Below are 15,666 nucleotides of genomic sequence, written 5' to 3'. Positions count from 1 at the left end.
GCAGAGGGGCCAGCTTTTCTAGAACATCAACTAGTTCCATCCCCCTATCCCATATTACTGACAGCCCCTTCCATCATGAAAAAGCTAGAATAGGCATAGCCCAAATACCGGTAAAGAGTAGAAGAAAGAGCAAAGGTGATGGTTGAATTATACAGAAAAGGTTGGGTTTAAGAAATATGAGTGCTGAATTATGTACTGATATTTCTTTTAGCCTCCAGTACCTTAGAGCAGCTAGAAATAAAAACCTAAAATTGTGGAACTGTAACCTATACCAAACTTTGAAATCTCTTCTACAAGGAACTGTTGTGATGTCCTTCGAAATTTACTGCTTTTATGTATATATGCTATTTAAACAGAGAGAGGAGTATAACAGAGAAGATGGGATTTAACAAATGAATAGGAGTGCTAAATCATTATATTGATATTTCTGTTGGTCTCCATTGTCTTGGAGCAACTAAACAAAAAATTGTGGAACTGTAATTCATACCAAACTCTAAAATTTGTTCTATAACTACTTGTTAAAATGTATTTGGAAATGTATTGCTTTTTTGCATTTATGTTATATTTCCTCCCTCACTTTTATCTAATAGTCTCTTTCCTAATTCCTACTGTCTCGTTCTGCCTCCATCTGATTCTACTACAACTACTTTCTTCTCATGTGGAGTCCTGTCTTTGAAGGGAACCCTGGCTCATAAATGTTCAAGAGTTCATGAGGTAGAGACTTCTACATCCCTGTTAACTCTTATTTCAGGCCCCTCAGCCTCACCTGCTACTGTACTGAGCAAAATCTCTCCCAATTTCTAAGTGTTCTTCTCAAATTGGCCTGTGAACACTTTTCAGCTAGTATGTATTGGCTATTTTCAGATTTTCTTGTTTTCAGGTCTTTCATTTATGAGAACAGTATATAATTCTGCCATGTTAAATTGTATAAGCCACTCAAAAATTTTAAAAATATATATAAAGAATGAAGAGATAAATTATAGGATAAATCATAAAGCTTCATTAGACAAGTACATTTTGAAATAAGTATGGAAAAAAATAAAGGACACAGTTGAGGAAGAATGAAAAATGTAGGGTTAGGAAAACACCTCAGCAAGTACATAAAGTTAGAAATAACATAATGAGCATACAGGTTTTATTGGTGGGTTTTTCTAATTTAGATCTGAGGAAGAGAAACAAATTGGAATCTTTCCTGATGGGAACAGAAGCAACTACTGTAGAAAGTAGTAGAGAAGGGTTGGTCAAGATGATAGAGCTGACTAAAGGTCAGGCTGATGGCATTAGTCATGGGTGATAAGCATGAGGGGGAGACATTATAATGCATCAGGTGAGGGAAGTCACACTTTGGAAGTTAGGAGTGGAAGGAGATGAGAGAATGAGGAAGCAGCAAAGTTATCTGGAAATTATTTCAGGCACAAGGGGATAAAGTAAATCCACTGGAACAGTAAGGCAGATCTGGAAAGTCAACACACACGATACTGAGGGAAAAGAGATTTAAAGATAACTAAAGATTTCAAGTTCCAGAGAACAGGAGTAGGATTGGGATAGGAAGAATGTAGATAATCTATCTTAAAGTAAGCGCCCTCTAAGGACTAGCAAAATTTTGAGAATTACTGAGGCTGGGAGACTGGTATCATGGGAGGTCACTGCACTATTCTTTCCATTTCTGAGAAATGTTAAAAATTTCTATAATAGAAAGATTTTTTAAACTTTTCTGAAAGTATAGATGTGGTCCCCTTTGTCATAATTCCTTCTAAATCTCTTTTTGGGCCTAACAATCACTTTTGGCACTATATAACTTAACATTCCAGAAAAACCTACTAGAAAATATTTAACTCCTCATGAAAACTGTGTAATAAAGAGTGAAATATCATTTAAATTATTACCTTGACTCTTTTCTGTATTATCTCCTTTTGTTTCCTCTTCTATAATGGGGGGACTTATTCTGGGGGTCCTGCTTTGCCCCTGGACCACTTCTGCCAGCAATTCTTCTTGAGAAGTTCGAGTTCTGGGAGCAACTGGAAGTGTTTGTTTCTGTGGGACTTTAATAAGGAAAAAAGAAGGGAATCTTTAAATATAGTAACATTAAAGCTCAACAGTGAATCTGTCATATTAAACATAAATGCACCCCTTGGTTTAGAACCCAGGCAGGATTAAAAAACAGTTTATAAACAAGACCTTATTTTCTTCTTAAAATATTCCTGAGAAATAGATGCCTGATCTATTAATCACATATATACAAAGTCAATACATGTTAAGCCACACATGTAAAGCACAAACATATATGTACTTATTTTTAATTAATGAAGTGTAGGTTCTACTTCAAGATCTTATCGATTTTAAATCGTAACCTAGATAACATAGATGAATAAAATATTTCAATGCTATTTCTTAATATTCTTAACAAACTTGGGATCGTTAAAGTTACAGAGACTAAATTTTTCATGATTCCAAACAATTACCACTGCTGATGGACCAGAAAAGGGGATACAAATTAGGTAAAAATCCTTAGTTCAAGTGTTCATCTTTGCCTGATAATCCTTATCCTATATACCAAAACCCACTTAATTTTATGTTCAAGATTAAATTAGGGATGAGGAGAAGCAAAGGGAAAAGATGACTACTGGGATTGAAAATTGGTGGCTAATAGTTCACTGCACTTGAGCAAGGGGTCACAAAGAGAATGGACAAATAGAACAATGCTGGAATAGCAATCATCAAATCTATAGCAGAAATATAATAAATTTTTTTTAAGTGGGTAGTTATCAGCTTGCTAACAGTAAGATTTTATACACTGGCTACAGCAGTTGGGACACAGAGTACAGAACTTAATGACGACACCATAGGGGACCCATAATGTAGTTTGCATTTCAGAATAAGCTTTCTGGAGCATCAGTTTATACTTGATTCCTTTCATTTTTAAAAAACAAAACAAAACATGGAATACCTTTATTTCTCTCATAAAATGATTTAATACTTCTATTAGGATTGGGGAAGGAACGTCACAAATCAATCAATCAAGTCTCTGCCTTATATTCTGTTAATAGTTTCCACTGAAAGGAAAGTAACTGACCGAGTCACAAAAAACTAATTTGTATGAAATTTCCCTAACTTCAGCCACTTTATATTATACAATTTTGCTCCCTTTTATACATTATGAGTTCATATCTGTTGAGTTTAATGTTATTAATAATGAAAGTTGTCAAAACTCCCATTGGAAATTTTATTTCTCATATATTTCACACACATCCACAAGAAGGAGTACAGGGAGTAAAAGGCTTTTCGCAGTGCTCAAAGAACTAAATTTCACTGACAGTTGAGAAAGTTTATAAAACTGGTCAAATGTCCTTTTAAAACAATTCTTCTTTAAACTCTTCTTGGTCTTGACATCTGGCAGGGGTCCTTAGTCAATCCAACTTAAGGAGCAATCATTTTCAGCTTATTCAACAGTCGGAGAAATCTCTCTCAAATTTATTTACCCAGTGTAAACATAATACATTTAAATTACCTGTAGAGTAGTTTGTTGTTTTTGTTACAGATTCTTGAGCTTCAGAGATGGCCTTCAATATTAGATTCTTGTTAGCTTGTTTAGAAGGTGGAAGTGAAGGTCTAAAAGAGTTTAGAAAGGTATTTTTATCATATTTTAAATTTGATTTGATTTCTCTCCACGCTAACCATCTGTAGTCTTTATTACAGACTTTTCTCAGGTTGAACAGACTAGCTGTAGTTTCTAGGAAATGCCAACTAGCCTGGAACCTCTTAACTTTTAAAAATAATGAATGTGGATCAAGTCCGCCCCCACCCCATCAGATTAGTTTTTAATATTCTCTGCAATCCTCTCCTATTTTAAGCTAAATTTCTCTCATTAATGTAAGTGCTGCTTAAAATCCAATGAAAAAGTTTTAAATATTATTACATTAAATTATCATTTATTTTTATGATTATCCTTTTCAAGACACCTAAAAGATTATTATCAGGCAGTTCAAGATTAATTTACAGACATGTTCTGGTACCTCCTTTCAGGTTTTGCTGGCACTGACACACTGCTTGAAACACTTGCTGTCCGAGAACCATAATCATCATCTTCCTCCTCCTCTTCTCCATCATGATTGAATTTTTTTACTTTAATAACTGAACTTACCACAGGCAACTTTCTCTTCCGAAAGTTTTCTTCCTGCAATCAGATAAATTTATGAATATTTACAGAGTCTCAGAAAATAACAGTTCTATGCCAGAATGTTTTGTTTTTTTAAAATAGAAAGTCATTATGAATTCAGGTATTTTCCGGTTTCTTATAAAAATACAAAATCATCCCTAATAGTCAATACTTTAGCTAAACTAAAAATAGAGATTAGAGTTTAATATTTATTTTATGAACAGCTACATAAAGCACTGCTGAGGAGTTAATAAAATGGAGTTACTTGGTTGCTTACCAGTAACTACCTTGAAAAACCTATAACTGGTCTAAGAGTCCTAGGATATGAAATATAATTATGATGATGAAATATAATCACATTTCAGAAATCTTGAAAAGCATAAACAATGTAATTTCTATACAGAATTTTCCTAGAGGTTAGAGCTGTCTGAAATGATGGCAATCCCAGGAAAGCACACAAGTATAAAAGATCTCCAGAAGGCAGCCATGGGAAGGAAAATCTGACTGGCATGGTAAGCAGCACAGACATCAGTTTAAAATAAACTTGAATTGTGTTTAGTTACTTCACTACTTTTCAATACTGGGAATTGCCAATTTTCAGTCAAACAAGCCAGAATTTCAAAGTACTGCTGAGTCTTGTTATTCATGACAGTTGTTCTAATAGTCACTGTGAACACTGGATTAACCAGTACGGAACCACTGCTCCTAAGGGAAATATAGGGTTAGATTCCTGTAAGCCTGTAACAATATTTCTGTCAACTGAATTTATTTTAACTTTGCTCTGTGTGCTTTTGTTTGAAGATACCTTATTTAATATATATTGTTGATTCATAAAAATGAATTTATGGCCAACAGCACCATAAAGCTCAAGCCGAACAAAGCTTATCTAACATGTATTTTCTTGGTAAGGCACATCACAGCCTTCTTGCACTTAGGAACACTAGACAGCATTTCAGGACTATGCTTAGGGGCTATTTTAACCCGCAAAATCATCAACACAGTGCATAAAAATTTGAAAAACATGGCACTAAATACACTGCAAAAAGGACACGTGGTTAGGAGCACAAGAGGTGCCACAAGAAGGCCAAGGGTTGCCTTGTTTGACCTCAGCTGGGAACCTACACATTGGGCGATACAAATTTTTTGCTGCTCTGCATATATCTGTGAATGACTGCAAAAGTGCTACAAGTATGGACGTTGGGGTTACAAATAAATTTTAGCAAGTAGGTGAATTTATATAGAATCTGTGAATAATGAGGATCAACAGTATATACAAACCTCAAGATTCATTTTTTCTGAGTTGTTTCTGAAGAAGGGACTGTAAGTCTCCTCTAAACTGTTAGGCACTTCTGGTTCACACAAATGTCCTGTTTCATATACACGGCTGTTCTGTATATCGAGTTGTTTGGGAGCATGAATATTGTTTGGCTGCTGTTGAAACTGCAACCTGTTTAAATGAGCACCACTATCTGCATTTCGACTTGCAGGTGGTCTATAAATTTCAATAGAAGGGCGAGAAGAACCATATGTAAGTGTCACTGTAGGTTTTTTCTGAGATAAAGGATTCTCCTGCACAAAATTGAGGTCTTCATCAATGAGATCATCTGGTTCTGGCTTTATATCAATCACATCTTCAGAGGGTGCCGGCTCCCTCAGAGGTTTCACTGTTGACATTAATCGGGTTGCAGCTCCATCATCATAAGTCTGTCTATTTTAAAAAAGTACTTGTTACAAACAATTTAGAGCATTAACTTCAAATCCTCAAAGAATGGTTTGTTTCAAAATGTTAAGGAAAAAGTTTTTGAATATACCCTTTTGATACTTCATTAAAACTACTTTTATGAAATTATGTTTTTTGAAGCTATGATTTACCATCTTTGAGTTAAAAGACAATCACACTTAAGTCTTATCCATTTGTTATTTTGTTAACTTTATTTAAAATATTGTTATTTTATTTAAAAAATTGCTCACGATGGGGTGGGGAGAGAATGGGGAGTTAAGGCATAATGGGTACAGGATTTTTGTTTGGGGTGATGGAAATGTTCCAGAAAAGGATAATGGTGAGAGTAAAACAAAATTATGAATGTGATTAGTCCCAATGAGTGGTATGCTTGGAGATGGGTGAATTGGGAAAGTTTATATGGTATACATGTTTCCACAATTAAAAAAAAAAAAAGAATAACTAAGGAGACAAGAACAATTAAATGCAATATATGATTCTAGACTGAACGCAATAATGGAGAAGAAAAGGTCCAAAAGGGCATTAGTGGTACATATGGAAAAAAACAAGAAAATAAACTGTAAGCTTTAAATCAATGTTAAAGTTCTTGAGCTTGATACTTCATTTAAGGTGATGACATAAGTCACCATTTTTGTTCTTAGGAAATAAACATGGAAGTTTTAAGTTTTCAAGGAGCACAATGTATACAACTTACTTTCAATGTTTAGAAAATAGATAAACATGGCAAAATGGTAAAACTAGTGGATCTGGGTATCTGGGAGAGGGTATGTTGGAGTTCTCTGTATTGGTTTTGTATGATTTTGCAACTGTCCTATAAGGTTTAAATTATTAAAAAATAAAAAGTTTAAGGGAAAAAAATTGCTTAATACCACCCCACTGTTTCCAAAATTGCTGAAAACAGCAATTTCAAGATACAAAAACTAAACATCACATACCCATCTACCCACGTATACATAGGACTCTTACCTAACATTAGTGGTTTTCTGCTCCTGTGAACTTGTGGACACTCTGGAATCCCTTTTTTCAGGTCTACTGCTTGTAACTGCAAGTGGTGGCACTGCAGCTTCATGTCTTCTCTCATCTCCCCTACCAAAACTGCTCTTGTTTGAAGGCACATTACTATCAAAGATGTTGGTATCAGAAGACTTTAGACTAGAGGGTTCTGGAAAGAAAAAGTACATGGTTCTTTTGGTCTCTTTTTGTTACTTTAAAACTTTCCCTCCGCCATCACAGCAATTTAAAAGTAATATGTGCTTACTGTAGAAAATTTGAAAAACATAAAGCATGAAGAAAAAAAAGTCACCCACCAATTATCCTAAAGGTAATTATTTATTTTTATTTTTATTGGTGCATGGTCCGGGAATCGAACCTGCGTTCTCCCGCATGGATGGCAGGCATTCTAACCACTAAACTATCTGTGCACCCCTAAAGGTAATTTTTTAGATTATACATTACACTTTTTTTTAAAACTAAGAGATAGCTCTTATGTTACTGTTCTTTCACAATATTATTTCTTAATGGTTAAATATTATTCTATACACGGTAAAATAATACATTCAATTTATTAGTGGACTTTAAAGTAATTCCAAATTATAAAATACTGTAACATCCCTGAGATTAAAGCTTTGATCACATCTATAATTATGCCCTTAAGATAAATTGCACATAGGCTCTCCTTAAAGCAACTTCAAATTATATTAAATGTATTACTCTTAAATTCACAAAAATATATACTTCTTTAAAAAGTTCCAATGAGCTCCTAATTTCAAATTTGTGTTTTTTCCTCAAAGCAGTAGTGACTATAGAAACAAACAAAAAGGGTATCTTCACAAATCCTACCTGTCGTAACAGAGCGAAGTTTATCTAATACACCATGAAGCCTATAAGAAAAAGCAAAAGATTAAAGCACTTCCCCTTTACTTAAGCAATGTTTTAATTCAACTGCCACTATTTATGACAGAATCAATATTTGAATAAATATTGGTAAACAGCATTAAATGGTATAATGGATAAATGGTATTAAATTAACTTTCAAGTTTCACATTTTTAGAATAAAGTCTTAACATGAATACTGCAGAAGCCAATTAAAAAATTAGATTTTTGTTCACTATTTTCAATACCCAACCTCTGCAAAAAGTAAGGGCAAGGATACCATCATTGGTCATGACCAGTCCTCCTGGTCTACCAAGAATGTAACATAGTTTCATAAGGACTAAAGACTCAATGTAGCTTAAGGTAAAAGAAGATAAATTATCAAGCACATGTTATATTGCTTATTATTACAATCGCTTAAGCACAGTTTAAATGTACTTTACGGTTTCTTAGAAAACTTTATTCTGAGAGGTGAAAAAAATTATAAATGATCTCAAAATATCCCGTATTACTTGGTAAATGGCAATTATTTTCAAAACAATGACTATTATTTTCAAAACTAATACTAAAAGCATAGGCCGTGACCTTGCATATAATATAATCTATTATAGTAGTTACATAAAAAACAAGCTGCCTTACATTCAGTCCTTCTAAGAGGCTGTTTCTTGAAAATACCACAAAGATCTCATTAAATTATTGTTTCATCCAGAACCTAATCACATGTCACCGTCCCTAAAGACACAATTATTGGAGGACTCCAAGTAATCAGGATTGTTTGTCTAGGGTTGGTTGTTAATGAACACTTAGGAAAACAAAGTGCCAAAATACAGACACCATTACTTGCATACGTATATGTCAAAGAACAGAAATTATGGTAAGATGAGATAGTTGCATTAATTCCATTTTAAATTCAGATTCAGTTAGCACCCTGTTTATATGGAAGTGTGTTTAAAGCATTTCATCAAGTTATCTGGGAAAAGATCTACTAGGTCAATAACCTATCTTAAATTAAATCCAAAGTTAAAACAAAGATTTAAATAAAAGTTAGTCATTAAAAAACGTATATGAAACAAAATAAATACTTATACTACTGCAGACTTAAAAAAAAAATGTAGTCACAATGAGGGGATTTTCCCAGTAAAAAGTCACCACAATCTCTTCTTTTTTTCTGTAAATTATGGGGACAAAATGTATCAAGTGAATTACATCATCTATGCTGAAGTAGTACATGTACCAAAGCATTTGAGGGCCACTGCACTCTAACAACGCTTTTCAAAATGTAATATAAGTCCAAAGAAGGTACAGAATTTCAAGAAGGTATCATGAGAGCTGAAAAGTATACAGTTGCCTACTGAAGCAAAAACACCTTGAAGACAAATGTTGGTTTAAAGGCAGAAAATTAACCAGCTTCATCTACCTCCTTAGTACCTCCAATTTCTTCTCCTAGACTCTTACAATTCAAATTAAGCAGGCCATTTTGCTCCACCATCAATTTGTGCTATAACTGGATGATCCCAGCCTAAGGACTCTTAGATCTGAGTCCTACCTGCTCTATTTTCAGTCACATCTTTACCCTCTCTCATCCCTCCCTTCACCTCAAACACACCAGGATCTGGTCTTCTTTAATTGAATCATATGCTTTTAATCAGTAATTCTCAAATAAAGGCATATGTGGATTGAAAAAGGACATTCATAATTACAATATTAATTTATATTTGGAAAAAAAAAACTTGCCTATTCTATAATTCCAAACTTTAAACATAACCAAGATTTCTGTTTGTCGAATGGAGGCATGAAATAAAAAAAAGAAAAAAGAAAAAAAAAAGTTAAAACAAAGATCTTGCTCCCTAAGTGTTAACTTGGAGACAGCACTATAAGAAGCCAGTCTAGTTCAAGCAAAATATGTACTGGTTTTGGTGGGCAAAAAGGAATTAGAAGATGCAGAAGTTTATCAAAAAAATAATAATAACAATAAGGAATATGTATTAAGGACCCCATTATGTGACAAGTACCATTATAAGCACTTTACATGTATTAGTTCACTTCCCTACGCTATGAAGGAGGTAAATTATTACCCCTATTTTACAGATGGAGAAACTGAGGCAACCTGGTTCCAGAGGCTGTGCCTCATCTCTCACAACCTGCTTCTCCAGACTGAACCTAACCTGCCTGTCAAAAAACAGACAGAATGCCTACTCTGACTTGTGTCAAACTTTGGTCTAAGGTGTAGATATTCAGAAACATACCATACGGTGAATCGAATTGTGTTGTTCCCTAGAAATAGGGACAGGTCCTCTGTCATTTGGTCCTGACTTTTCTTGTTGGCCACCATCACCATAATGTAATCAGGAAGTTCTTCATCTAATTAAAAGGAAAAGTATATCAAAACCTTATGTATTCCTCAATATTTTTCTTGCATTAAAATTAAGATGTAGCTCTAAAAAGAATCAATATTTCAGCTCTACTAGAATTATGGTGGACAACAAAGCAAAACTGTTTTCTTTTTTATCCCATAAGTATTTCAATTACTAGAAAGATGAGAATTGGGATTAATTTTTATAACTAGTAATTCTGAATAACAGCATCAAACTCAAAAGTACATTCACTTCCATTAAAGGAATCTTTTTAATAATGCTCATAAATTCCAGAGAAGCTTCCAGAAAGTATTTAGATAGTCCCCAAAAAGAACCTGAATTTTGTTTAGTTTTATGTTTATTTATAATGTTTCAAAATGATATTCATTTATCAAGATAACAGATCACAATTATTCAGAGTAACAAACTTGCAGGAATATCAAATAACCAACCAAACTCTACATGACTTTAAGATTAAATAATTTTCCCAGAACTCATTGTTTTACTCTCTGCACCCTCCTACATAGTGATCATGAAGAACGAGGTCCACAACCAAAAAAACAGAAACACCACAGTAAGAAGGTAAGGGAACAAAGCCATCTTTCAGATCTAATTCCCATCAAAAAACTCCTTTAGATTTCTTAATACCTTAAATACTTATAATTTTATATTTGTATGTAGAGAGAAAAGCTCATTTCAGAAATACTATCACACATTTGTTTCAAGGAGAAATATAAAAAATTCAGTTCTAGAAGAAAGCACAAATATGTTGAAAAAGCCCAATTTATTAAAGAAAAATCAGAATATTTGATGGAAGCATGCAATATGATGTGAGAAGATACAGGCAAGGTCAAGTATCCAATCACCAATTATTCTCTTTGAAGATTATCAAAAGGCTCTTACTGCTTTCTGGCAATTTTGGCAAATAAGCCTGGTAGCTTATTTACACAAAAATTTCTTGAGAACCTACTATGTACTACCACTGGTAGTCCAGGGAAGGTCAACAAAAAGCTGGGTTCTTTGGTAGTCAAATTTTCTTCCTAATAAAGCCAGCAATGAAAACAAAGACTGCTTTTTGTCACTATATATTAGTTTGTACTTTCTAACATTTTATGAGATCAGTAGTTGCCTAGGTACAGGATGAGGCCGAAAGGAGGAATTACAAAAGACCTCCAGGAAACCTTTGGTGGTGATGAATATATTCATTATCCTGATTGTGGCGATGGTTTCATGGGTATACATGCATTAAAACATATCAAAGTGTATACTTTAAGTATGTGAAATTTAACGTAAGTCAATTATATCTCATAATGTTTGAAATTAATAGGTTGCTCTCTCAATAGATACACAATGGGAAAATAAGACCCTAATAAAAAATGTTAATGTGGTCACGATACATTACTACATAATAATGATGGTCTTCTCAAGTTCTTGTGAAACCAACACAGTGAAAGAGGCAGTATAAATTTTAAGATTCTGCAAGCTCAAAATTCTAATATGTGAATGAAAGAATGTTCTGAATGAATTATAACTTGGCAGTGCTCCATTTTCAATCTCATCAATTAAAAAAAAAAAAAAGAAAGAAAAACAAAACCAAAAAGGGGGGCAGGGTTATTCACCTTTGAATTCCATTCAATGCCTTAAAAACAGATATTCAAATATTTATTCAATGACTGCTTTTATAATTTTGACTCTCTTTAGGCATAAAAGATCAGAAAATGACCCTTTTGTGAAAGGACAATTCTATACATACATACAAATAATTAGGCAGCTAATTGTGAAGACAATAATATATTATTTTATAGCTTATACTATTTTATTTCAACTAGAGCCTAATGGTGACTTCTGTTTATCCATGTAATCAATATTTATGAAGTATCAGACTGCTAGGCCATGGGGATACCACAAACATGTCATCTCTGCCCTCAAGTAGCAGAGACAATAAGTAGAGAAGCATTGCTAATGTCTTAACTTCTGGGACAGAATTCAATGGAGCCGTCAGGAGTGATTTCTATCCATTTTTTTGCTCACCAACATAAGAGAAACATCAAGTTCTTAGAAGATCTGAGTTCCCTATATGTCAATTACATCTTTGGCCTGTGACCTACTATTGACCAGCTCTATTCAGTCCTTTAAACTCTCTATATATCTTTATTTGTAAAAGGAGTAATACTAGCTGCCATCACCATCCTAGCATCATTTTCAGAAGCTAATGGAAATAGGTGAAAATTCATTGAAAACTATAAAATACACACAGTACTTACATTTACAACCTCATTTCCATATTGAACTAGGTTAAGTTTTTAACAGGCTCAAAAGTTTTTGGGTTTGAAATGTTTGATAAATGACAGAAGTCATTAATAAGACTGAATTTAGATTCAATATGTGTTTGTGCTTTCACATGCTGGAATAAAGAAAACTGTATTTCTTATTTCGAATATGTGCAAGTTCCAGGCACATAGCTGGCCTCCATTAATTGTTGAATGAATTAAAGAATAAACAAATCTTGGTTTGTTTCATCTTTATCCTCTTTGAGTCTCAACTTTCTCACCTGTTAAAATCTTACAATACTGGCTACAGATATTTATGAAATGTGCCTGACATGTGGTAAGGACTCCATTAACTAGCAATTCTCAAACTTTTCAGTCTCAGGCCCCCTTTATACTCAAATTATTGAAGACTCAAATAGCTTTTATTTACACAGGTCATATCTATTGATATTTATTGTATAGAAATAAAAATTAAGAAATTTCAAGAAGTTATTTATTTATTTTTAAAATGATAATATATACCCCAAATTCATACATAAGTAACATTATTTTTATGAAAAATAACTACATTTTCCAAAACAAATTTAGTGTGAAAAATGGCAAAAATGACACCTGGATTCTCAATCCTGCTTCTGCATTTAATCTGTTATGTGATGATTGCAGGATGTGAAAAAAATCTGGTCTTACACAAATATGTAGTTGGAAAAGATGGGAGCATTTTAACAGTCATTTCAGTGCAGATATGATTCTGTAATACTAAACTAAAACTCAACAAATTGTCTTCTTAAAAGGTTAACCACAATGTGGAATCTAAAACCACAGCAATGACTTTATTATACTATTACAAGAAAATACATTGATCCACCTGTACTTTTAATGGCTCTTTTTTACCCAAGCACAATTTTGTAACATTATTTCCCTTTGAAAAATACTTATTCAGTTGAGCTTTCCGAACAGTCCACATGTTGATACATTTCATTATACAATACAGAAGAATCACAGTTGTTACTATAACCATTGATTTAATCAGAAGTCTTCATAAGGACTGTGAAGTTGTCAAGCTCATTGAGGCAGATACAGATATTTCAAAACTAACTTTTCTTTCAAAGTTCAGCTTTTGTTATTGGCAACAAAGACTATCAATTCCTTTCCTTTGCTCACTTTCAAGACAATGTCTGCCAAATACCCAAGTGTGCATGACCAGTTTGTAGGTCCTTCTTAGAAATTAAAAATGATGGTCTACTGATAAAGCAGCTAGCTGAGTTCTCAATCATGCAAATGCTTTTCCTTAACACACCATCATATTCCATATATGGTCGATGTGCTTTATGAGTACTTCCTGTTTCCTCACACAGAATATTAAAAAGATGTGTGGTCAAGCACCACGGTTTAATAAGAGACATATTTTACTGCTTCATCAATGACATTCATAAGTGAAAATGGCTTTTTGGGGGGGGGGGGGAATGGGCAGGCTCTGGGAATCGAACCCGGGTCTCCGGCATGGCAGAAAAGAATTCTGCCAACCACCCAATTTCTATTTTTAAAAATTGTTCTGGGAGAGTGAGGTGCATGGTCAGGGAATCGAACTGGGTCTCCCACATGGAAGCTGATCATTCTACCACAAACCACCCGTGCACGAAAAGTGGCCTTTTTTTTTTTTTTAACCTCAAATGGGTGGGGGGGGGGAGTGGAGATTATGATTAATAGTAGTATGTGACTATCTTGATTCAAACTAAGATAGGAGCAGTGTTACCCACCATTGCTGGTGCACAATCCAAAAGTCAACACAGTAAAAGGGTATATTCCATCTTAGTATTTCATCTCAAAAGACGACTTCAGAGATCCTTGGATCTCCCACATTTTATGAACTGCAGTCCTAAGTGGTACCTATTAATCTTTAGAGGAGGCAACAGCTGTAGAGTCAAACAGACCCAGGCCTCAATCCTTTAACACTGCTCACGTAGGCATACAAAGCCTCAGTTTCCTTACCTGTACAACCAGGGATATAACACTAACCCTCCAGTGTGTTCTGTAGGAACTATCATAAGCTAATGCATATACAACATTCACACAAAGTAGCTGCCCAGAGTAAACACTCAAATTATAAATCACAAAAGAATAAGGAGGGAGGACCCTTAAACCTCTTTTTCTAAGTAAAAGAGAAAGTGTTAGGAAGAAAATAAGAGATCTGAAGGTAAAACTCACTGAAACACGCAAATCCCCCCCAAAATAGTCCTAAATATGAGGGTAAAAAGGAAAGGAACAACAAAGGAACAGACATACAATAAAATCGGACAAATATTAAGGCACATTAAGGAAAATATGAAAGCATTGACGGAGTAAGCGAAACTATTTCAAACCACCATATTTGAAGGGTTTTGAAGTAAACAAGCCTGCATAGGAAGCTTTCAATGAAAAGACCTAAGGAAAAGAAGTAACCTCGGAGTTACCAGATTTGAAGACAGTGTAGTAGTCGCCCAATGTGCAAAGTACGATGGAGAAAACGCATTCACTAAAATTTAATTCGCTGCAAACTCTAAATTCTATTAGACTAACAACAACAAAACTTACCAACATAAGCTCCTAATTCTTGCAATTTCCCCTTAATGGCACTCTGAGAAGGAAACAAAAAAGAACAAGACACGCATCTGAGAAAGGCGACTCTGCAGCGCTGAGACAACTTTGCAGGTGGGAGCACCTCCAGCCCGCCAGTCTGCGGCCCGAATGGGGGCGGGGAGGCGCTCAGCACCCGCCAGCCCCCTCCCCCACGGCGCCCACCTCTAAGAGCGAACCCAGAGAGGCTCAGTGCGCCGCCGTGCGCGACTCTCGCCCTCCCGACACGCGTCCTTCCGTTTCCCCGCGGCTAGTTGTTCTGGTTTAGCCTTGCTCGCCTGCCGCGCAGTCCGAGACCTTGTCTGCGCCCAGGCCCGAGAGACCAGGCCAAGGAGACGCGGCTCGCCGCTCCGGGGGCCATCATGAGCGCCAGGCCGCGGCGGCCAGGCCTGGCCCACCGTCCCCGTTACTCCTGACAACAGCGCTCCCGCCCGCCGCGGCCCAGTCCCGGCCCGCTTCCCGCCCCAGCCCGGCCTCGCCCGACGCCGGCCTCACTCGGATCTTGCGGCTGATCTCGGTGCCAATCTCCATGGCTCCGCGACTGGCGGCGGTCACCGCGCTGCGCAGCGTTTCGTTTACCTGGAGCCCGGCACCGGCTCCCAACCCTGCAGCCCGTCCACCACCTCCACCGCTCCGCCCCTGGTCCCGCGCACTGCGTGT

At 35.5% G+C, this 15,666-nt stretch overlaps 1 protein-coding gene across 8 annotated transcripts in view; it reads right to left on the bottom strand.

Moving 5' to 3' along the window:
- ZC3H14 (zinc finger CCCH-type containing 14) overlaps window positions 1–15,666 on the bottom strand; it is a 46,503-nt gene extending 30,837 nt beyond the window's left edge. For 5 of the 8 annotated variants that reach the window (XM_077123280.1, XM_077123278.1, XM_077123281.1 and 2 more), the window contains exons 1-9: window positions 15,502–15,665; window positions 14,965–15,007; window positions 10,016–10,130; window positions 7,737–7,777; window positions 6,864–7,059; window positions 5,435–5,864; window positions 4,014–4,174; window positions 3,509–3,609; window positions 1,887–2,042 (exon numbers count right to left, since the gene is read on the bottom strand). In XM_077123280.1, coding sequence (XP_076979395.1) covers window positions 1,887–2,042; window positions 3,509–3,609; window positions 4,014–4,174; window positions 5,435–5,864; window positions 6,864–7,059; window positions 7,737–7,777; window positions 10,016–10,130; window positions 14,965–15,007; window positions 15,502–15,537 — 1,279 coding nt within the window. In that variant the 5' untranslated portion in view covers window positions 15,538–15,665. Of the gene's footprint in view, window positions 1–1,886; window positions 2,043–3,508; window positions 3,610–4,013; window positions 4,175–5,434; window positions 5,865–6,863; window positions 7,060–7,736; window positions 7,778–10,015; window positions 10,131–14,964; window positions 15,008–15,171; window positions 15,360–15,501 lie in introns of those variants that run through there. The other 3 variants (XM_077123282.1, XM_077123276.1, XM_077123279.1) reach the window with 3 other exon arrangements.

This window comes from Tamandua tetradactyla, chromosome 12 (genome assembly GCF_023851605.1).
Source record: "Tamandua tetradactyla isolate mTamTet1 chromosome 12, mTamTet1.pri, whole genome shotgun sequence".
Taxonomy (NCBI): domain Eukaryota; kingdom Metazoa; phylum Chordata; class Mammalia; order Pilosa; family Myrmecophagidae; genus Tamandua; species Tamandua tetradactyla.
This window is presented reverse-complemented; position numbering and strand designations above follow the sequence as displayed.